The 23,158-nt window shown below is 42.8% G+C and overlaps 1 protein-coding gene across 4 annotated transcripts; it reads left to right on the top strand.

Annotated features, from left to right (window-relative positions):
* Window positions 1-7,178: 7,178 nt before the first annotated feature.
* On the top strand, window positions 7,179-22,167 carry mrtfbb (myocardin related transcription factor Bb). Of its 4 annotated transcripts, none has more exons than XM_034592912.1 (14): window positions 7,179-7,438; window positions 10,593-10,658; window positions 15,020-15,075; window positions 15,167-15,242; window positions 15,470-15,631; window positions 16,156-16,337; window positions 16,743-16,889; window positions 17,792-18,036; window positions 18,389-18,521; window positions 18,617-19,510; window positions 20,364-20,474; window positions 20,640-20,771; window positions 20,864-20,924; window positions 21,023-22,167. In XM_034592912.1, exons 1-14 carry the CDS (start codon window positions 7,339-7,341, stop codon window positions 21,490-21,492), a joined length of 2,835 nt encoding a protein of 944 aa, XP_034448803.1. In that variant the 5' UTR covers window positions 7,179-7,338; the 3' UTR covers window positions 21,493-22,167. The 4 variants fall into 4 exon arrangements, with proteins under 4 accessions (XP_034448803.1, XP_034448804.1, XP_034448802.1 ...); XM_034592913.1 differs by having other exon boundaries at window positions 7,180-7,423; window positions 17,789-18,036; XM_034592911.1 differs by having other exon boundaries at window positions 7,180-7,438; window positions 17,789-18,036.
* The last annotated feature ends 991 nt before the right edge of the window (window positions 22,168-23,158 follow it).

The following is a 23,158-nucleotide window of genomic DNA, read 5'->3' as shown; positions in this document are numbered from 1 at the left end:
TGTTAATGTGAATGCGGTGCAAATGACATGTGATTTTTTTGTGTGCGGTGGCCTGATGCACATGCTCGAGCGTCGTTACAGTTTGCCTGTGGCCGACTGTGAATATGTGTGTTCAGTATAAGTGTGTGCAATTAGTTGTCTTCGGTGACGATGTTAATGTGGCCAGAGCTGCCGCAGGTCTGCCTTTTTTTTTCCCCTCTCGGGGGCAGCTGCATGCAGCACAGCTTCAAAGAAAACTGGAGGCCTACAGGGATTTTCCTCTGGCTTTCCCACCATCTGCAGAACCCTTCATGGGATGTGATGGTGGCGGGTGTTTGTGGAGACTCCCGTGTGAAAATGAATATCCAGTTTTACTGCAACTTCTCTCAGCACATACAGTATCTCTCAACACTAAGATTTATCACTTGAATCGTACTTGTTGTGCTCGTATCCTTTTAAAGGCTGATGTTACTTATGCATACGGAACATTTTGGCTCCCATCATCAAAACACATTCTTAGTTTATTGTCTTTCTTTACTGATGATAATGTCATTGCTGCCTCCCAGACTTTTTACAACCATGATATATAACAGTAGGGCTTGAAATGTCAGAGCTTTGAAACCCTGCAATCATTCATCCACAATCAAGCATGATTTGATTAACAGATTCATAGTTCGATCAAACTCAACACCTGTCTTTGGCGTATAACAGCACATGCACAAGAATGTGCCGGCTAAACTCAAATCGATCTTACTCAGTTTGACGTCTTGGCTCGGAGGGATCCAGGAATGAGAGCTGTGTGTGTTATGGAAGGAGCTGTGCACCATCCATACCTGCACCTAGATTGCTCTAAATGAGCCTCTTATCCAGACCTTCCCTGGGATTCTTTCTGGAACCAGCCCAGTGAAAATCCACAAGGAATTTGACATAGTCTGGGTTTTATAGGAAATACCTATGTGAGCTGAAATAGATGACTCCCTCATCATGGAGCACCTGAACTTGATTACAGTGCGCCCATCAGCAGGCACCATCAGCAACGGCCAGAGTTACTCACAAAGCCTTTAAGTGGTGGTTTGAAATCGGATTATGGTCTTTAAAGATTGTTTTCGCCTGCAGTGTTTTTGTTTCTTATGTGATCGGGGGCTAAACTCAACGAGTTTGTCACAAAATGTAGTTTGACCTTGACGCTTTGCAGCACCGTGAGCGAAAGTAAGCTGTGGGCAACTTGGTAAGTTTAAGTCTGTGTGTTGGTCTGAAGCCCCACATGGGACTTGATGTTAATGAGGGCTTTGATGATCAAAGGAACTTTATCTGGGAGAAAAAAAAAAGTGTGGATTTTGGCAAGAGCCTAATGAGATTGTCGGGATCTCAGTGAGTGGGTGGCTGTGTGCACTTTCTCACCGCGCCGTCATGGCAGCACAGCAGCATAAACCAACAACCTCTGAAGTCACTTGTTAATTTGACTGAAGGAAACACTGTGGACTGATGTATATTATTGGGCTTTTGTTTGCAGCATGAACAGTTCTATTCATCCTCCGCTATACAAAGGATATACGTCTGATCAGGTCTGTCCCAGTGATGCATCATGACATAACAATAAGCACAGGATGTGAGGTTACAGGAGGGTATAACCGCATTGTCTATATGGCTCTATAGTAGTATTGGCATCATAGCTCTGGAATATTAAAGGTTCAGTCAGTGTGTAGAAATTAGTGACATCTGGTTGCATGTTGGAGCTGAATACAACAAACTTGTACATCAAGGTAAAAGTTGATGGACTGAAACACAAGCCATCAACTCTAAACAATAAGAAAGAGCTGGAATCAAGTGGCACAACCTTTACTGTACAAGTTGCATTCACCCATTCACACACACATTCATACAGCACTTCTATCTGCAATGCTTTTTCTACCTCACACATTCATGCACACAGCCGGCTCAGCCATCAGGGGTTCAGTGTCTTGCCAAAGGACACTTTGGAATGCAGACTATAGGAGCTGAGGATCGAACCTCCAACCTTCTAGTTAGTAGACCTGCTCTACATCTTGGCTACTGCTTTTTAAAACTTAAATACTTGCTAAAAAAAATGCTAAACAATTTGCGGTTCTTGTTTCCTAAGTTGGAGGATTTGCTACTTCTCCTTGTCATACAGTCTGAATATGTTTGGTTTCGGACTTTAGTTCAGACAAAATAAGAAAATGTCCTGTGGTTTTCTGGGAAGTTTTGATCAGCATTTCTTTTTCAGAATTAATTTAGCTTTTACAGACAAAAGCTTAATCAGTTAATCAAAGAGCCCATTAGCAGGTTAAACATTTAAACGAATAGGGAACTTTAAAAATGAAGTTACTTTAACTTTATTGATAATTATTATTAAAGCACCCATATATATTTTACTTCTTCACATTATGGAAAAACAACATGATGGCCAGAAGTGACAATGTTTTGACCACATGAAATATAGAGTATCCAGAAGAGTCAAGAGTTCAAATTTTTTTTACTTTTGGCCTATTTGGACAATCTGGCTCAAAACTATAAATTCTTAAACTTTATTTAGTAATGGGTTTCTGTAGTAGGAAAGGGTTTGTTTTTTGTTTTCTTTGCTTTTCTTTTTACAGTGGTTGGAAGGAAAAAAATAAAAAAGCTAACTAAACAGCACTAGCTGCTGTGTCAAAGAGGAAATGCTGCGGTCTTGGTTGCGTAATGATGTAGAGCAATAAAGAAAATAGCTGCAGTTAGGCTACAGTGAAATAAATGGGAAAACCAGCCTTAAATCCTAATCAGTATGTAACAGCCTTGTTGGTGTGTAGTATAACTTATATGATACATGAAGCAGTGGGAAGGAGAATATTGAGCTGCTGGCATCGTTCCCGGCTCAGATTCAAAGCTCATGTTACAAATTGCCATTACCAACAACACTGCGCTGTACACCAACATCTCAGCCCCTTTTCCTCATTCTTACGCCCGGGGCACACTGAACGGCAGTGGAACTGCTTGGTTTTCATTTCCGCACCCATGTTAACAGATTAGACCTGGCACTCCGGCTGCTGCTGCTGCTGCTCTGGCCCTGCTCAGCCGCGTCTCAGCCGCGTTTCAGCCGCGTTTCAGCCACAGAAGCAGCACGTAGAGGCCCCAACAATTTTCTCCACGGAAATGATCTTTCACCACAGTTTTAATGCTCTGTCGACATATCTTTATTATCTATCTTTTTCTATGTCACAAATGTAAATGTTTGCAACAAGTCCTTTAACAGTTTTAAAAATAAAAGCACTCCTGTGTTGGACTGAATCCGTTCATTTCTAGAAGAGCAACGCAACACCAGCGACTGAACCGCGGCTGAGCAGTGCTGCAGCAGCAGCAGCCGGTGTGCCGCGTCTAATCTGTTAACGTGGGCGCGCAAATGCAAACTGGGCCGTTCTGCTGCCATTCCGCGTCCAGTGTGCCCCGTGCGTTAGGTTTCTACTACCTAACGGCACTTAAAGTATTCTACTTCACATCTTAATGACTACCAGACATTTATTCAAATTTTACTTTCTCGTGATTGAAGGAGCCATTGCCAAAATCTGCTCCTGGTTAAACATTGTTCAATGGGGTAATGTTCAAGATGAGAATGGCCTGGGGAACGTTCAGCTCTTACTTTCAGAAAGTTTTCTGGTTTCTTCTGAAATTGCTCATCCCACTGTCGATAAACACAAATCAGGCTCATACACTAGAAGGAGGAGTTTGGGGAGACAAACTTTACGTTTAACGTTTGCGATCAAGGCCACTGTGGGAAAACTATTTTTGCCTGTGAAACAAATCAGATCAGCATTTTCTTGGAAGCCAAAACATAATGACTTTCCTTAGAATTGTGGATTTTTTTTGTGTTTACAATGAAGTTATGTTGCATCACTGCATCCCTTTTACTTGGTAGTGCCTTAAGGCAAAAATAAATTTGATTATATCTATCACTAAATATCTTTGTTGGGGGAGTGGCACGGTCAGGGGTGGCACGGTGGTGCAGTGGTTAGGTCTGTCACAGTAAGAAGGTTCTTAGTTTGAATCCCAGTTTGCCCGGGGTCCCGTGGAGTTTGCATGTTCTCCCCCACGTCTGTGTTGGTTTTCTTATTATGTAATAGTTACATAATAAGGTCTTGAACTTGATGTCAAGTTAATGTATACGAAGGTGCACAGGAGGATGATAAAAATTCTTAGTATTTCAGAGAGTCGAAGAAATAAATCTAAAAAATAAATGTACGATTTAAAAGAAGTGTAGGGAGAACAGCACTGATATTTTGAGCAACTCGTAAACTAAGTACAGTATAATGGCATAATTTATATAAAATTAGACAACAGCTATGAAGCATTGTTTTTCCCAGTTTTAACTTAAAGATCCGTGGCACTTAGCCATTGTTGGGAGCCTCTGGACGAAACTGAATAACTATGATTAACAAGTTTTCCAATAGGAACGTTAGTTACCCAGTATTTTGGAGACCTTTCAGTCCTTCAGTGGTGATGAAACAAGAGATTAATCACTTCCTTGCTTCTTTTCCAAATACCTCACTTCATTATTGAATGTCAGCATTATAAGTGGCAATGCTGTCATTTAGCCAAATATCCCATTTTCTCTGTCCCACTTGTTTTTCTTCGCCTTCTCTGGTATTGAATCTTATTTTGTAGGTGCTTAGTCCCATATGCACAAGAAATATTAAAAAAAGGCTTTACTCAGTTTAAAATATGAACCTAATATATTTGGTTTAAAGCAGTGTGTTTTTGGTAAGTAGCTTGTTTTATGACAGAATTAAACCAAACCAAAGTCCTATAATCAAACTGTGGAGTGAACAACCAAAACTCCTTATGGAGGGGGGGGGGGGGGGGGGGTTCAGTTGTGTGGTTCCTGCTTTACGTGGTGTGGAAGCAAATGGACCAGCCACAGGATTTTATGACTTTAGTAATGTGATTATTTGTCATAATTCAAAGCTAAACTGCAATCTGAGCCTATTCCATGTATCTTGCTTGTCAACATTTAACTGAAACATATAGCAACTAGATTTTGACACACTCACAATATCACATATGTCTTTCTTTTATCTTTGGGAAACCAGTGATGATAAAAATACACATACAAAGCTAGAATGGGATTTCCCGGATGCTGACAGTCACCAGTTACCTGTTGGTTCACGTGTCTTCATGTTAAACCTCTGTGTTTGTTTGTAATAAGTTAGTTATGAATATTGTCTGCACGAAAACTTAAAGGCAAATACCTACATCTGTTTTTTTTCTGTCTAGATCAAATACACCAAACTACAATGAACTTAATTTCCTCGTACATGCACCAAATTCAATTTTTCTTCAACAAAAACCTGTGCTGTGATCAAATACTCCTTCTTGCCTGCAGCTGCAAACTCACATGTTTTCACTCTATTCTAAATGAGTGATTATAAATTTGTCATAGTGAAAAAAAATAGCCAGTGGTAAGCAGATGGATGTAATAATGAGAGTGATAATCATCAGCTAAAACGGCTTTTGATAACAGTCGATGCAGTGAAATTGTTGCCGTGATAAAAACATGTACTCTAAACTGACGCCCGGTGTTGATTTGAATATAGTGTCGATAGTTTATGTGAATGGAAAACATCTTGAATCAATAGAAGCTACCTTGCGGTGTAAGACAAGAGATCAGACTTTTAAATTGTTGCAGACGAGGAGAAACAGCATTGTTCTGGAATGGGAATTTGAGAGACCACAGCAGAATGATGCAGGAGAGACGTTTTGACTATGGGACAAAACAGGTGTGTGAGGTATTCATAAAATTTCTGTTTGATTTCATTGTCCAGTGCACTTATGAAACATGAACTCAAAAGGAATTCTGCGTATTTACAGACGTGTGACACGACGAAAGATGTTTTTCCCACATTCCGACTGCTCTGACCGTATTTTTTATGCTCTTGTTCACCATTATTCCGTCCCAGCGGTGAGCCGTCATAACATATTGCGCCTGACTGTACTAGTCCCATTTGCTTTGCCGGCTGCATGTTTCCCCCTGTCCAATGCTGTTTGACTTGCATATTTCTTGACCCCAGCAGTGAAATTGTAATAATCCAAAACACAGCGGTGCAGTCCTCCCCAGTATGTGTTGTCCTGTTCGGGCACATCACGGGAACAGCCAGGAGGACTGTGTCTCCGCGGCTTCACCTTCACATCAGATCCCAAGCGGGAAAAGATGCCCGAGCTCTTAGCTTTGACATATTTTTAACACAAACTTCCTGGACCCTCTGAGACACATCAGCACAATTAGTTTCATTCCCTGTTATCTCATTTCCTGTTTGTGCATTTTGAGCCACCAATGCCATGTTACACCATTGTAAGCCACAAGGTTTTTTGGATAATCCCTTATACATTTTTGTCCCCTCTTTGAATTTTTACTATCAAATCTTTTTTATGGTCACACCGGATTAATACAACAGCTATGACTAGCTCTGAATCAATGGTGTTGTAATGGAAAGCAACAATGGAAACTAGAATGTCAGCACATACCTCTGCTAAGGCCCCAACTGTCCCCTTATATTCAATCAAGCTGTGTCCTAAATGTTTCTGAACATTCCTTGGGAAAACTGACAATGTTGAAAGACTCTATGTTGCAATGTAAAAGAAAGTTAAGATCTGGAACCATACCAAACTTTTATGAGTTCAACCCTGACACATACCACATCCTACCAAGTTTCGTGGAAATCTGTTGAGTGGTTTTTGTGTAATCTCTTGCTTACAAACAAACAAGAAAACACAACTAACAAATAAACAAAAAGACAGTGGTGAAAACATAACATCCTTGGTGGAGGTAACAATAATAACTACAAATTCATAAGTTATCCTCCAAAAATTTTAAGAGATAAGCCTCCATGTCCCTGAGGACCCAGTGTGTTTGCTCCTGTCATTGTTATTTAGTGCTACAAACATTTATTGAGAAAAACCCCCCCACTCACGCTGTTTCTCATGGAGACGTGCCCACTGAAAATCCCCTCAGCTTGTTTTTTATCGATGTATTGGATATTTGGGCCCCTGCTGAGTGAATTTGATTATTATGAGATATTCACAAAATAAGCAAAAGTTCCCCAGGGTTTATTCTTGTAGTATGATGAGTCCTCTGTGAGTAGAACAAAGTGACCTAGCGAGGGTTAACATGAGCAGCGCTGTGTTCCCTCCTCCTGACGTTGACTGAGCGCTCACGCACACTCTCACACACACACACGCTTTCTCCTCAGAGGCCAGCACAGAGCCAGAGAGGAGGGACTGCGTGCAGCTCTGTGAGCCAGCTGTCGTTCGCTCAGAGCTGCGTCTTCTCTCTCCCGGACTCTCCCCCTTCTCCACTGGCCTCATCACTCCATGGGACTCCAGACCTGGCCGCCAAGCAAACCAGCACTGTCCTCCATGGCCTGCCTTGATGTGGAGACCCCCTCCATCTGCAGGGGTAATTTCAAATCAGGTGCTCTGCCTGTCTTCTCCGTCTCTTATCTGTATGCCTTTCGTTGTTTGATTTGTATAGAAGTTTTTATTATGCTCTTGTTAGTCTTTACTGATGCCGGCAGCAGTGGCAAGTGACGTAGACCCGCCAAAACAGGAAATGACAGGGCAACAGTAAAGCTCATCACATTGACTCATGCCAAGCATCATTTATACAGGACAGAGTCGAGCTCTGATGGATAATCAATCAAACTTGTTCTATAAAAACAGTCAAGAGTCAGGGAGATTTAGGAGAGAACACATTGTTTTATCATGCATATGTTTTTACTGGCACTCAACGGTGTTATGTTTTCTGACATACATGTAATATGAACCATAAATTCACTGTTGTAATGTAAGATGCCTCATTCAAATGACGTGAAATACGCAGATATACAGATTATTTTAATATTTGTAATCTTTCATCAGCAGCAACTTAGACCAGGCCCAGAGTAATGTGGATTTTCTTTTTATTAAAACACAATATAACTGTGTATCAGTCTTTAAAAAAAGAACTATGTCACTGGGGTTTAGGTTCTATAAAGTCCACTTATTGTAACACGTGTGAAGTCACATTTGATGATTCGCCAACCACCGAAGTCAGTGACTGGTTCATGACTTCATGATACAAGTGTTTTTTCCATCCTGCAAAAGAGATAATGCGTATCGATTTTTCTCGGATGCAAAACACTCAAATGATAAAAAATAAAAGCATGCAATAAAAAAGCTAAATGTTAATTCCTCTCTGACAGAATCATCATCCAAGAATTGCATATAAAACAATTTGTTTGAATCTATTTAAACAACAAATAATTATTTGCAACTTACTAACTAAAAATAACTATTTCTCTCCCAAACTTTTACCAGGCTCAAATTCAGAGAGTTCTACTGTTTTACCTTGATATTCTCATACAGTTATAAATAGTTTCAGTTCTGTTTAAACAGCCACATCTTCCCTTCCTTTCGTTCTCAGTCATTATGTAACAACCACTTAATTGATAGTGCTCAAACCTTGCTGATAAATGCCCTGCGTTTTTGGATCTTAGGATAAAAGGAGTAATAATATATTTTATGCTTGCTGGTAAACTGACCCCTGTTTTTTCTTTACGTGTTAATAAAAGTTTCTGTCAGCTTTGGCAAGCCGCAATGTTTATATACCCTTTGAATAAGCAAAAGATGACTGGCTATACTATCTGAATCAGCCACTTCACACTCAAATGACATAAAACTGGACTTTGTTTAAAGTCTTTGGTATTTATAACAACAAAGTCAACATAACCCAGTGTCAGTCTGCTGCTTAGCTAAATTCAACTGTCACTGGCCGGACAGTATCTGTAGCCACATTGTTTCTTAAAAGGAGAAAAAGTCAAATAAAATGGAAAAGGTCTGATGGGAGACCTCCAGGGCTGATTTGCTGAGAACAACATGGGTCTGAGATTAGAGATTACATCAGTAGACAAGGATTTCAGCCGAGTCCTCGCTCTGTGTTTCTCTACAACCTCTGTTTACGCTCTGCTGGTGAGCTGGAGAGCGGAGCCAGTTTACATCACAGCGAGGTTAGCCAGGGTTCAGGTCGAGCGCAAGATGACAGAAAGTGAGGAGGACCCCAGGCATAAAGTGCACCCCCATACTGACGCTTAAATTAATCTCTGCATTCTCCTGTGGCACCGGGAGGCAGCTTTCGATGGTATTGATATGTAGTAATATGCACTCATAAATTGTCTTGCCTGTAGCATTCTCTCCGAGTCACATCAGATATAAATATTGAGACAAACCGATGGCAATTTTTTACAATCTCCAGGTATGATCTGTCTGCAGCTGATCATAACCCCTCTGGCTCGTAATAGGAAAACACAGCAGGCGGGGGCAGGCATGCTGTGTTCTCTGCCCTGGAATTGATGCTGTTGCTGCTGTGAGAATGGAGTCAGCTCCCACCCTTTTGCCTCGGCTCTTGTCAGTCCGTGTTCCCCCTGCCCGCCAGCGTGAGCCCGTGATCGTCCCCTCAGCTCCGCATATGACTGGAGATCCCACCCCCTTCACTACCCCCAAATTTCATGGTTCCCAGGCCTTGTTCTCACAGCTGCCCAGTTTATTTTTGCTAGAGTGAGTCACAGAGGCCTGCTCAGACGCAGTGCCTTTCCCAGGAGAGTTGAGCAGGTCGTGTGTGTGTGTGTGTGTGTGTGTGTGTGTGTGTGTGTGTGTGTGTGTGTGTGTGTGTGTGTGTGTGTGTGTGTGTGTGTGTGTGTGTGTGTGTGTGTGTGTGTGTGTGTGGGAGTAGCTGTTCCCCCCCTGAGCCACTGAGTAGATAGATGTAGCTGAGCTGACTTCACGTCACTATACAGTGGTGACGATAGGGGCCTCATGCACCTCACGCCGCCGCCGCCTCATTCGTCACCATCGCCCATCACCTTTCTCTTCAAACTATTTCTTATGCACGGAGCCGTGTTACTCTGCTGAAATAACATGTCCACGCTCGCTTGTTTATAAATGTTTAAACTGGGATCTTACGACAGTTTATATTGATGGGGAAACAAAGCTGAGGAAGTGTACTGTATGGTAGGCCTGACTCCAAGACTCAACAATTTCTGCTGTAAGATAGACACATCTTTGATGTTCAGCAATAACATCATGGATCACTGCTTATCCATCTAAAGCAAGATTACATTTTAAAAAACAAGTTATTAAATAGAAACAACTCACTTGATTCTCGTGGCGTCACAACCGTCTGCAGTTTTGCTCGTTATCGTGACTGCAGCTCCAACTTTAATCCTTCTTTTATCTGTTTATGTTCTGCACTGTACTTTGTTTGATTCTTAAATGCATTTGCATCGCACACAGAGATATTGACTCGCTCTGGGAAAGCTCTCGGCCAATCACATTTGGGTCTGCAGTGTTGTAAAATGTGCTGTAATTTTTAACAGCCCCAGTTAAAACCATACAGGAAGGGAATAGGATGTCTGTGGTGGTGAACAGGCCTCTCTGTTCAGCCTTTTGGGGGTAGAGAAATAATAAGCGCTTTGTGTTATCTGAAGTCTGGCAGGTTTCACAGTTTAAAGCCAGAGGTGGTTGTGTGTTGATGCAGCCCCTCTGAATGGTATAAGTGGAACTCTGACCTCTGTGTCTCTGCGCCCTCACAGTCCTCCAGCTCTGTCTGCAGCAGAGGAGGACTCGGGAGCAGCTTGTGGATCAAGGCATCATGCCACGTGAGTCTTCACATCACACATAAACAAAACTCTTACCTTACACTCTGAAAATGAGGTTCCTGCACTGACAGCCACAAAGAGAGTCCACAGTGTCTTTCTTCCCCGTAATGCCCTTCTACTTTTCTTACATACAATATTTTGTTGCTGTTATTTGAATTATAAGTTCATACCTAAGGTAGAAGGAGATGACTTATGCCGCATGTTCAACGCTTTGAGTGATTATGCGGAAAGTTTAAAGTTACCTTTTGTGGTATTTCTGTTTTGGATCATTGAAAACTGCAAGTCAGCACATCAGCCTTTGTGCAGTCGTCCTGCAACCCAAGGAGGTCATGTCCTCAATGAGGTCCATGCGGACAAGGTGGCAACACTAGGGGGAGGGTGTTCCTGTTGTAGCATTGCTGAAGACATCGAGGGTCATCATCACCACACAGGAGAGCAATGAGAAGATCTGACTTCTACTAATGAGGGATCCATATGTGTGTCACTGTAAATGGAGGAAGTACTTTAGTAGACATAAGATACTTGCTTTTAAATATACTTAAAGTATTAAAAGTAAAAGTACTTGCTAAGTGTGGCCTATTGCAAAGGTCAATTATTATTACATTATTTTGGCAAAGTCTCCATTTGAGGTGATTCTCCATCAGTGAGTTCTGCTGCTGCAGACACTCTTTAGCTGTGTTCAGATCCACAGTGAACCTGGGTGTGGAGAATATCCCCACTCCCTACTCCCTGTTCAGGGAATGTCAGTTCAGGCAACTTCCCTTCACAAATTCCTCCATTCGGGACACACTTTGACATCACTTCCTCTGCGTGTTACCATGGTAGCGTAGACACATCGGATACCTGTTGCTGCTACTGTGGAAATATAACTCTACTCTAGGCCGTGCTTAACCACGGGACAAGTAGCTAATGTTAAAGTTTGTATTGGTACTTAAATTAAACAGTTATGTTCGATAAAACAACATAATTCTATCTTGCTTAGAGCATTTTTGATGTTTTAACCATTTAAATAAACGTGTACAACATTAGTTACAACAATACTTACAACAATACTTACAAACATATGTGAACTCCTGTGTGATCTCCATAATAATATTAACGTGCAATCATTTCATGGCTATCGAGTTGCAGTTTCTTCGGTTTCTTTTAAGCGCTCCAGCAAGGCGAATTGACTGATGGGTATTTTTTCTTGTCAACTTCCGGCGAACTGATGGACTATTGTTCACTTCTTCCCTGCACAGTTCCCAGTTCCCTTTTGAACTGAGCATGATTGCTCCCTACAGTCTGGAATCTCACTTAAGATGGCTGAGTACCCTGTGCAGTCCACTTTGCATTGCATTACTGGGCGATCGGAACACACCCTTCGTTTTTGTTGAAGGAGGCGGGGTCTAATATTACCTGCTTGATCTGATTGGGCCAGTGGACCAATTATTGATTACTTTTAAATATACCAAATACAATGTGAATATGTAATGCAATACTTTGTTTAAAATGTAGTGGAGTAGAAAGTGTAGATATTTGCTGATATATGGTGGAGTAAAAGTGAAAAGTACCAATAAATAAATCTATTTAAGTAAAGTACAGATATATGAAAAAGTCTACTTAAGTAAAGTAACTAAGTAAATAAATATACTTGGTTTTATAAAAAATCACACTTTCTACCTTAGGTCATGAACATCAAACTGCCTTGTTTAGACATTTATTTGTTCATTCTATTAAATGTGAGGTTTATTCTACTCTTACTAATAGTTGGATCATTGTCCTCATGTAAACATAGCCAATGATGAAAATGACTCAAAGATTTAACACAGATAAGCCATCAAGCCGCACAGCAGTGCCGAGCCAGAAAGGACTAGCTCCCACTTTCATACCATTCATCTTACGTTGTGACAAAGTGGAGCAGACTCAGTCCCTACTTTCCCTGGATGGGCATTGTGTTTGAGAGAACACCTGATAAAAGAGAAGCTGACTCTGCGATAGAATCGTGCTGACAGCTGGGAAGGCAGAAAGAGAAAAAGATGTGTCCTGCACACTCTTGAAAAGTCTCCTGCGGTCAGGTTTTCAGCTCCCCTCTGGCTCCGCACGGCCAAATGAGTCAGCGACTGAGTCTTCTTCAGTGGAGGTCAGTCTGTGGCCTGGCCAAGCATGAACCCGCACACAAACCTTCCCAGGCCATTCTCCACTGAAGCTACTCTGCTACTCCCACACTTACAGGCTCATGGTAGGTATGTGCTGAGATTTGGGTGACGAGCAGGAATGTTTTTCTTTGCTCCTCTGACACACTCCTCAGAGCCCCCCCCCCACCTCTGGTGAAAATGTCCTTAAAGCAAACAGTGCTCGTCATAGAGGAGGTGACGAGTCGGTGAGCCAGACCTGGTCTAAAGCTGCATGAGTTTATTCTGGGGATCAAAGAGTGACTCTCTGCATGGAGCAATCTCCTCTCTGCTTGAATCAGTAAAGCTGACACTTCCTGTTGGACTCCCATGAGCTTCTGTTTATTATTAATGTCACACTCATGCAGAACAAAGACAAAACACATGAAAATAATGATAGAAAAAAGAGATTACACTGCAGCCGAGTTGGGGTGGAAAGTGAAGTCAAATTTTTTCATATTGCCCAATATCGCAAATCACAATTTTGCCTCAAGGGTCTTAACAATCTGCACAATATTACGACACATGCTGTCCTTAAACCCCTGAATCAGACAAAGAAAAACTCCCCAAAAAACACATAAACAAGAAATGGAAAGAAATCTCTAGGAGAGCAAGAGAGGAGGGATCACTCCCCCAGGACCTACAGATGAGCAATAGATGTGGTGTTTACAGAATATTGCAACAACGAAGATTTAAACTATGGACGGTCAGGACAATAACATTATAGGTTGTAACATTAATGAAGAATATGATCTGGGAGGACATCAAGCAACTTCCACATGCCACCAACAGATAAGACCTGAGCCACGCGACCACCATGAAGATCTGTAAAAGAGGACAGACTAAGCCAACATACACAAGGAAAAAAAAACAAGCGTGCCATTAACACGTTGAGTAGAAAGAAACAAACACTCGGCGGGAGAGACAGACTCCTGGAGGATGAAGATCCAGATCCAAAACATCTGGCACGAGGCACCGGCAGGCAGGAGAGGGAAAGAAGGGTCTCAGGGTGGCATATGTTCCAGCTTGAGTGAAAATAGAGAGAACAGGGAGGAGTGGTTGAAGAGATATGGGCACACAACCTGGGCGGTCAAGTGCTTGAGGGAAAAGATGCAGCAGTTATCAGAAAGTTTACAGTAATCTCATTCTGAACCATCCTGAGCAATTTTTTTTTTTTTAGCTGTGCACACAGGTGAAAAAAGTTTGTCTTGGTGCCATCTTTAATGTAGTCATTAAAAGAGAGGGTAGGATCAACCACCACAGCAAGGATCTTGGCTGGAAAGGGTTACTGTCTCTGTTCAAACTGTTTTGTCCATGTCCGAACTCTGACCAGCTTCTGAGTTTCATCTCACCGCAGAAACAAGAAGGCCTCTTATTAGATCATTTGAGAATGTTCCTCATCTTTTACAGGACGACATAGTGAGTATCAGTAGTGCAACCATGGTAATTAAATCCATGACTGAGTATAATTTGGCCTGGAGTTAAAATATAAACAGAGAAAAGATAGAAAAGCAGAGGGCCAAGAAGAGAGCCCTGGGGTACTCCATATTTCCCGTCAGTAAATATTGATGTAGTATTATTTCAGGAAACACTGTATCTTTCAGATAAGTACTTAAAGACTTAAACCACGTGAGAGCCCGACCTGAGACACCAAATTGGTTTCCACTCGGTGGAAGTGATCTATAGTATTAAAAGCTGCACTGAGATTAAGCAAGAGAGGTACAGAGGAGGAATCTAAACCATAGTAAACAGAAGTGACGAGCCCTTAAAGTAGATTGACAGTTTAGCCACAGCAGTTTTCAAGCCAGTGGGGATGATGCCAGAAAAATAATGTGATAGATTAAGATTATATAGGATTGTATGGCCAAGAACTGGCTAGAGATCTTTGAAAAGTTAAGCTGTTAAAGGGCTGGGTTGGTAGTTTGTAGGTTTTTAAAGCAAAAGCATCTTAGACAATGATAAACGTTTGAAATGTTCTTCTTACAACACATTAGAAATGCCGTAAAAAAGTTCATGATACAAAGAAAAGTATTTTTTCATATATCAACCCTCATTTATTTTGTTTCAAGTCAATTTATACTGTTATTATATTACTCTGACTTATTTACCTGTTTATTTATATCGTCGTTTATTTATTTTAAAATGGAAGGAGGTTTTCTTCTGTCGAGCGAGAAAAGTTACGAATGTTGTTTTGTCACCTTGTCACAGCTCTGAAAACACCTGCAGCCTTTCATGAGCAGATTCGCAGCCTGGAGAGAGCCAAGGTGAGATGTTTCATCAACACTGCAGCTGAACTTAACTGCGTTATTCTCCATCTGTATTTTTTTTACCATAACATTTTAATTTTCTTAACAGACAGGGAACTTCCTGAAGCACAAACTCTGCAGCAGACCTCAGCGATCTGAGCTGGTCCGTATGCACATCCTGCAAGGTACTCTACCTCCTGTGTGTTTTCACTAGTTAGTAGCTTCTAGATAAGAGAGACGAGATGTGGTTATTAATCTGCCTCAACTTACTGCCTATTTTGTTTTACAAAGTTCTAAGCAGATAAATGTCTTTGAGTTCTGGCTGAAGCTGCTGTGAGTCACTGATGAAGCGGTTAAGAGGCCGACTGAAGCAGGCCAGATCACAACTAATGATTCTCTGTATCTTTATCAGAGTCGCAGGCTGAGGCCTCCCTGCAGGCCACACAGATGAAGCTGAAGAGGGCCAGACTGACTGATGATCTCAATGAGAAGATCGCCCAGCGACCTGGACCCATGGAGCTGGTGGAGAAGAACATCCTGCCTGTGGACCCTGCTTCTGAAGAGGTCAACAATGGTAGATGCTCGTTAAATCCTCCATCTTAGAAGACAAGAGTCATTAAAAGATTTTATTTTAGCCACTTCATTTGCTGATACCGATATGTCTGTATTGAATATGTAAGCCTGCAGCAATGTCTGTGTGTTTGTTATAGTCATTGACTAATCTGCACCTTATCCGCTTTGGTGATATCTTTGGAGATATCATCAAAGTCAGTCGGTTTAACTTTGGAGATAAATTTGAAGATCCTCCCACTTATCCTCTTGCACCATCAAAATTTGAATGTGTCCAGTAGCTCAAGACTTAACACCTGTTAGAATGCTAACACACTAAACTTAGATGGTGAATTTGATAAACATTATACCTGCTTTGCATAAGCATTGCTGCATTGTCCCTGTGATCATGTTAGCATGCTGACATAAGCTTGAAGTACCGCTTCCGCTACCGCTGCCCTTACACTGTTGTCACTTTTTTTCAGTTTTTACTCATCCTTTAAATAAATAACAAGCTGCACTTGTTTATGTTTGATGTCGGCCTCACAGGTGAAGAGTCAAACCACTCTAAAGCAGCAGATGTTTACAGCTTTGATGAGGACAGCAGCGAGGCCTTATCACCAGAGCAGCCTTCCAGCCAGGAAACTCCCGTCTCCACCTCGACCTCTGTGAGGGAGTCTGCAGGGACTGAGGCCGCTTCATCCTCCTCTCAGTTAAACTCTGCCGTGCAGGTGAACCTTCAACCATTACAAATCCTAAAACAGAAACTGTCCATGTTAACAGAAAAAACTACACTTTAATATTTGACAATTTTTCTATTCTATAAGTCAAAAAATTACAAGAAACTTTTTAATGTTTACATAAGCCTATGAAATTCTCTGTTGCCAGTTGCCTGTTGTTCTCTGTTCTTTGTAGACCTACATTAACTTTGTTTACTGCATGCACTCACAGCTCAACTGTGTTTAATGCACTTTTCATCCTTTGTTAACACATATCATGCTTGTTTTTCATTTTATGAGTTTATCAACCTGTTTTTATTCCAGTTGGTTTTCTTGTCGAGCGTGGGATGATGATTAATGACCGCTATGACTGAACGGCTTGTGTGTTGTTTTTTTCTCTGTCTCTTATTTTTTCAGCATTCCCCACCATCTAACTCACAGCCCCCATCAGATTTACTTAAACTCGTCTCTACCAATGAGACGCAAAGCAACTCACAAGCATCTGCACCTCAGCCAATCACCGCTGTTGTGTCCAGTATCACGCCAGGGCCAGTTCTTGTAAAGGTGAGTTTTTTTTTTTCTAGTTTCCAGTTTGGCCAAAGACCTTTCAAAGTCTTCTTTTACTTAAGTGTAGCAGTGATTGTTCTTTTTAAAGGAAGAGTTCATTTAGTTTAAAACCAGCTGACAGGAAACTGACCTCTGGACCTCGGCTCTCTGTCTCTCTGATTTATTGTCTCTCTGTTTTTTTGGGTTTCCTTTGGAAATGTGATGGCCGATACGTCAGAAGACACAGCGTCTGTGTTTCATCACTCTGAAAGTCACATCAGTTTAGGGTTGAACTGAAATTCAGCCAAGTCGAAGTGCAGTTTGAGGAACAATGAGGTGTAAAGTACTTGATTTTAAATACGTGCCAGCCACAGTTTGTCTTCAGTCAGGGTCTAATGATGGTTTGACCCTCCTCACTTAAGCTGTGGCAAATCTAAGCCAAAAATCAAAGGACATGGGTGAAGCAATAACTTGTGTGTTTATTATGATCCAGTTCCTCTCTGAGCACAAGGTGACCTCTCTTTCCCTTGGAATACAATAGTGGACTGAATTTGAAAAATCGCAGGGTGTGTGTGCTGGCTTAGCCCAACTTGACGTTTCATAGTTATAACCTGCTGCTCTTATGCCAAGCCATTTTCATGTGCATCCTGTAATTGCAGGTGGTAAAACAATGAGGGTCACATTTCCACTACCCGTTTCCTCATCCTGCGTTTATCATCGGGTGTCAGAACAATGTCCCAGCTCAGTGTTCAAGCTATAAAAATCCACCATCAGTTCCAAGTCTTGAAGTGCTAGTACTGGCTACGCTGCCTTTATTCCTGGATAAACTTGTTCAGACACAGGGATCAAAAAGTGTCCAGATGGTCCGCTCGGGTTTTTACATGTCCCCCTTTCCTTTGTTGTGTTGTGCCCTGCAGCAGAGCCTGCCCAAGCTGCCTGGCGATAAAAGCCGTAGCAAAAAGAGCAAAGAGCCCAAACCGTGGGTGAAAAAGCTGAAGTACCATCAGTACATACCCCCGGACCAGAAGCAGGAGCTCAATGACATACCGATGGACTCTGCCTACGCCTGCCTCCTGCAGCAGCAGCAGCAGTTCCTGCAGCTCCAGATCTTAAACCAGCAACAGCAGCAGTACAACTACCCGGCCGTCCTGCCTGCCACAGTAAAGTATGGCTTCATTCAGCAACACGGACACAGCCAGAGACAGGATTTTGCCCACCAACACTTGCCTTTGTGTGTATAGGCTTCATTGTTTAAGCTGCTGAAACAACCCTGACTTACAAATGTAGCTTCCTTCCAAAGTTTAGCTTTTTATTTAAACTTTCCACAAACTTAAACACTCACACCTGCTTTTAGATGCCGTGAAGCTCACTGCCTCAACTGTCCGACCGCAGCTGCTGTTTGTCTCAAATACTTGACATTTCCTGCCCACGGTTTTCTGCACAGAAGCTGTTAATTGTGAAAAATAGATAATAGTTCAAACTCTGTACTCCCTGTCTCTTCCGTCTTATTACAACAGATCAGCAACTGAGGTACAAACCAGCTGTTCCACTGTTCTGAGTGGAAACGCTGCAGCTGCACCCATACAGCACCGCCACGCTCAGATGAACCGCAAGCTGGATCACTTACCGGCTAATCTGGATGAGATGAAGGTGACACAGTCTGACCTTATGCACCTCATGCAGGCTGCAGAGGAGCCCAAACACAGATTTGAGAGATATTCTATGATAATCTCTTGTGTTTACAGGTTGCTGGGCTGAAAATGGAACTAAAACGCAGATCGCTCCCTGTTTCTGGGACTAAGACAGACCTGATAGAGAGGCTGAAGTTATATCGGGAGACCTCTACCGTCCAGACCGCTGCTGCTGTGGAAACAACAGCTGCCACAACGTCAGAAAACATCAAGTTAACCCCACCTGTGTCCCCTGTAGCCTCCAAGGTGTCCAGTCTGGGTATAGAGGACAGTGTGGCAGAGAGTCCAGCAAATCTTTCAGATTCTCGGTCTCCAGCCTACACTGCTCCCTGCAGGAGCTCCCCGCAGAGAGCTCCAAAAGAGGAGTTACCCACAGAGACAGGGTCCTCTGGGAAGGACTCTGAAAGGGACAAACGTCTTCATGAGAAGGAGCGTCAGATTGAGGAGCTGATGAGGAAGCTGGAGCAGGAGCAGAGGCTGGTGGAGGAACTGAAGCTGCAGCTGGAGGTGGAGAAGAGGAGTCAGCAGGGAGATTCTCCACCTCAGCTCAGCCCTCTCGCTCCCATCCAGGTCAAAGAGGAGAAAAGGTCCCCCTTAAACTGCTCCGCTCCCTGTCGCTCCCCTGGTCTGCCAGTGTTGGTCAAACAGGAGGAGGCTATGGATCAGAGCCACTCAGCTCCTCCTAATCAATTCCTCATCAGCCATCAGACCATCAAGCAGCCCGAAGCGCCGCACTCCGTCCAGGCCGGAGCGCAGATTCTGCTGCCTGCGTCCCCTCCTGCCTCAGCACTCACTATCCAGCTCCCAGCCAACTGCATCAAATTACACACTACTGTAAGCAGCACAACCCCAGGCCTCATCCAGACCTCTGGACAGGTGCCACAGAAAATAGAGGCCTCAGCAGCTTTACAACAGCAATGCAGCACTCACACTCCGCCACTGACAAAGGTAAGAAAACACACGAATGCTTGTGCTCAGTGCCTCGCTCTGCCTCCTTATTAGTCATCACTGTCAGCCGTGACTCTGTGATGTTTGACATTCCTTTAGAATATACAAACTAGAATCGTATGGGGAGACTCACACATGAAACGGGTGACACCTGAAATCATACGTTGGGTTTTCTGTGCAGCGGAGTTGCGCATCGTAGATGGGGTGCAGTGTTTTTGATGGCGCTGCCTCATGTATCACATATCGTATGTTTTTCCCTCTAACAATCAATTACACGCTACCATTGGGTAATGCATCTTTCATGTTGCCATGATAATAACAGGCCTCGGCTGAGTGGTGAAATCTTCTACTCGCATCAAAAGAAGTCCTGTGGAAACATGGGCGACTGGAGCAGGTTCTGAGTGACGGCCGACCGTAGCGGCCTCGCTGCCCTCTGTCGTCGCTCTGCTCCGGGTCCAACACCCAGCCAGAATTAGATACAGAGACCGCAGCTCAACACAAACGCATGAGTTAAGATGCGCGGCACAAGCGGGGTTAAAATGTGGCGAAGCCTCAGCTGAAGAGGCCCAACAGAATTCAGTGAAACTTATTTTATGTTAAAAGCAGGTGATCAAGAGCAATCCTCTTTTCCCCAATTCCCTCTGCAGCTTGTTTACTTCAACAGAAGTAACTCTTGCAGTGTGTGTGTGCGTGTGCGTGTGCGTGTGCGTGTGTGTGTGTGTGTGTGTGTGTGTGTGTGTGTGTGTGTGTGCGTGTGTCAACTTTTCCGTACATGTTGCAGAAAGCATTTCCCTAACATTGATTGCATTAATGCATTTATTAATGTATGCCTCCCTGCTGAATTTCACTGCAGACATGGAGGATTGACACGGCAGCACAAAGTTCACTCAGCACATTCCCAGTGAGTGGTCGTCCTACAGGAGCCGCCGTTAACCAGCCCATCGCTAGTGGACCAGTGAATAAGGTAGAAGATTATCCTTAAGTCTCTTCTACTTTCTTTCTTCTTTTCCTGTAAAGCAACTGAAGTGCTGAGTCTGTGTTTATTTGTAAAATGTAAACTGCATTTGAGTGGTGGTGTCTGTCGGATGGATCCTGTTTTTCATTGGACTGTTTTCTCTTCCTGTTACAGTCTCCCAGTCACAGTCAACCACCGCTGATGTTGCATCAGCCGACATTCAAAACCCATGTGTCAAAGTGTAAAGACCCACCGCGCTATGAGGATGCAGTGAAGCAGACACGCAGCATGCTAATCGCTGTTCAGGTGGAAAAATGAAAATAACAGTGAAATAATAGTTGAGTTAAGTTAATCTTTAAGTTGTCAGTTGTCATTTACTGGTTATTATTTGTCTGCAGGGTCCCACTGCAGCCAGCCAGCAGATGGATGATCTATTTGACGTGTTAATTGAGAGCGGTGGTGAGAAATACAGATTCCTTTTTCGTTTTGGTAAATTGGGACGACTTCATTTTGATTTTTGGATTTTCACTCTTTGTGTTCTGCACTTGTTCTTTCAGAAATCTCCCCCTTCATCAAACAGGATCCTCCCAGCCTGGACAAGCCTCTCCCCGTGACAGCCAGCGTAACCACCCTACCTGTCAACATGGTTTTATCCCGCCCTCCCGCCATGGTCCAAGTGGCACAGCCGCCCGCGCCGCCCCTCAAACCTTCGACCGGCTTGTCAGTGCTGATCTCTGACACCCAGCTGGACACCCTCCTGGACTGCACACTGGCCGCCGACACTGAGCCACAAACACTGAAGCTGATGGAGGAGTTGCATTCGCCCATCACCATGGAGGTGGACTTTAACGTAAACGCACCGCCCTCTGCTTTTACCTTGCACAATGCCAACATGGACAACATGGACAATATGGACTGGCTGGACCTGACCCTGTCAGCGCCAGCAGAGGGCGTCAACCCCTTGGACATGTCGACATCGGTGGGCGTCTTCTCCTCTGACTTCCTGGAGTCTCATGAACTGTGTTGATGGAAATGAGGTAATGCCAATGCAAAACTGATGTGATATCATTACAAGGCTTATTAATCATCATGTTACTCACATGTAATCCATTTACAGCATATTACTTGTAATCAAACAGTACCTTTACTCATGTAATTGTGCATAGGAGGTTAACAAAAAGGGACGACATTTGAGCGAGTGGATGCCAGAAAGAGTTTGAATCTGGAGTTGACATTTTATGAAAAGGTAGAAGGACTAGAGTCAGATGTCTTTGAGAAGCTTTGCAGAGAGGAAGGAGAGACCTTTCTAAGGCAAGCAGACAGGGGGGAAAAACCTTGTTACGGCTGAATGACACACCAGCCACGCACCAATATCTCATCTATCTGAGCGTCGCATCCGTGTCTGTCCTTTGTCATCCCCTATCCCAACCGGGAGGAGTGCAGTATGGGTACAGGCCGGGGGAAATATATTCCTCTCTTCATTCTGGGTCCAGAACCTTCAAATGTCAGATTTGTACCTTGTACTCTCTGTTATCCACAGAATAAATGGTTGTGTGATAAAGATAAAATCATGCATATCTCTGTGTATGAGTTCGGCTGCGGCGAATCCATTAGTGGATGTTTTTTAAATGTGATAAAAGACGGAAGGAATCCACAACAAACACTTGCTCAATAAACATGTCAGGCCATTTCAAATAAACATGATTTTGTGGGACACTCACATAACATAGAAGTGGTACTGGTGGTGTGAGCTGACAGTGGATGTAACTTGTTATCAATCTTTTCTCATGTTTGGCCTCTTTGTTGTCTGATCTTACTGTACCGTTACTGTACATACTGCGCTCTACTGCACTGACCGTGGTAACAGCAGAAACTACTGCTGCTATCAAAACAGATTGTAAACACACACACGCCAAATGTAAAGCATTTCTGCCACAAGTTTTTACTGTCAGCAGCTCAGTCAAATCGTACTTTAATATCATAGGTCATGAGGACTGACTCTATGATGTCGATGATAAACCTAAAGCAGGAGAATCCTCAGTAAATGTTACGGACTACAGTTAAATGAATGTGCTGGCAGACCGACTCCTGCAGGATTACAAATATTTATTATCTGCTTTGTTATGTTCACAACCTTCAGAAAAAGAACAGTACCCATGAGTATGATCCAGTGTTCGCGCTCCCTTCATACTGATCTAACCTTCGTGTTGGTCTGTGTCGTGGTGACATCTGCTGGCCACATCTGGTTTTCTTTTTCAGCAAATTACACAAAACGACATCTGTATGAAGTTAATAAACTTCAGTTTCAAAGAAACTCTTGCAGGACAGTGGGACAGTGCCTTTATGGATTATGTGCTGGAATGAGAATTCTTTTTTTTAACTTGTATAACTCCACTGCAAGAGACATTATAATGCAGAGTTTGTATAGCACATGTTTTCCACATTGTGTATTTCTGTTGAATACAAATGTATCAGCTGGTTTGGTTTTGTAAATACAGAGATAATTTGGGATTTCACACTCACTCTAGTACGACCTTTACTCTTCAGTGCTTACCATTAAAAACTATACAATGAATGTATTAATTTTGTAGCACTGTTGACTCCTAGAGAAATGAACTTTGACACAATTTCAATCATTTCACAGATTTTAGTAGAACCTTAAATGTGAAGTCATACAGATAATGTTTAAATCT

The sequence above is a fragment of the Hippoglossus hippoglossus genome, chromosome 8, assembly GCF_009819705.1.
Source record: "Hippoglossus hippoglossus isolate fHipHip1 chromosome 8, fHipHip1.pri, whole genome shotgun sequence".
NCBI lineage: Eukaryota > Metazoa > Chordata > Actinopteri > Pleuronectiformes > Pleuronectidae > Hippoglossus > Hippoglossus hippoglossus.
The sequence above is the reverse complement of the archived record's forward strand: the minus strand, read 5'-3'. Positions and strand labels throughout refer to the sequence as shown.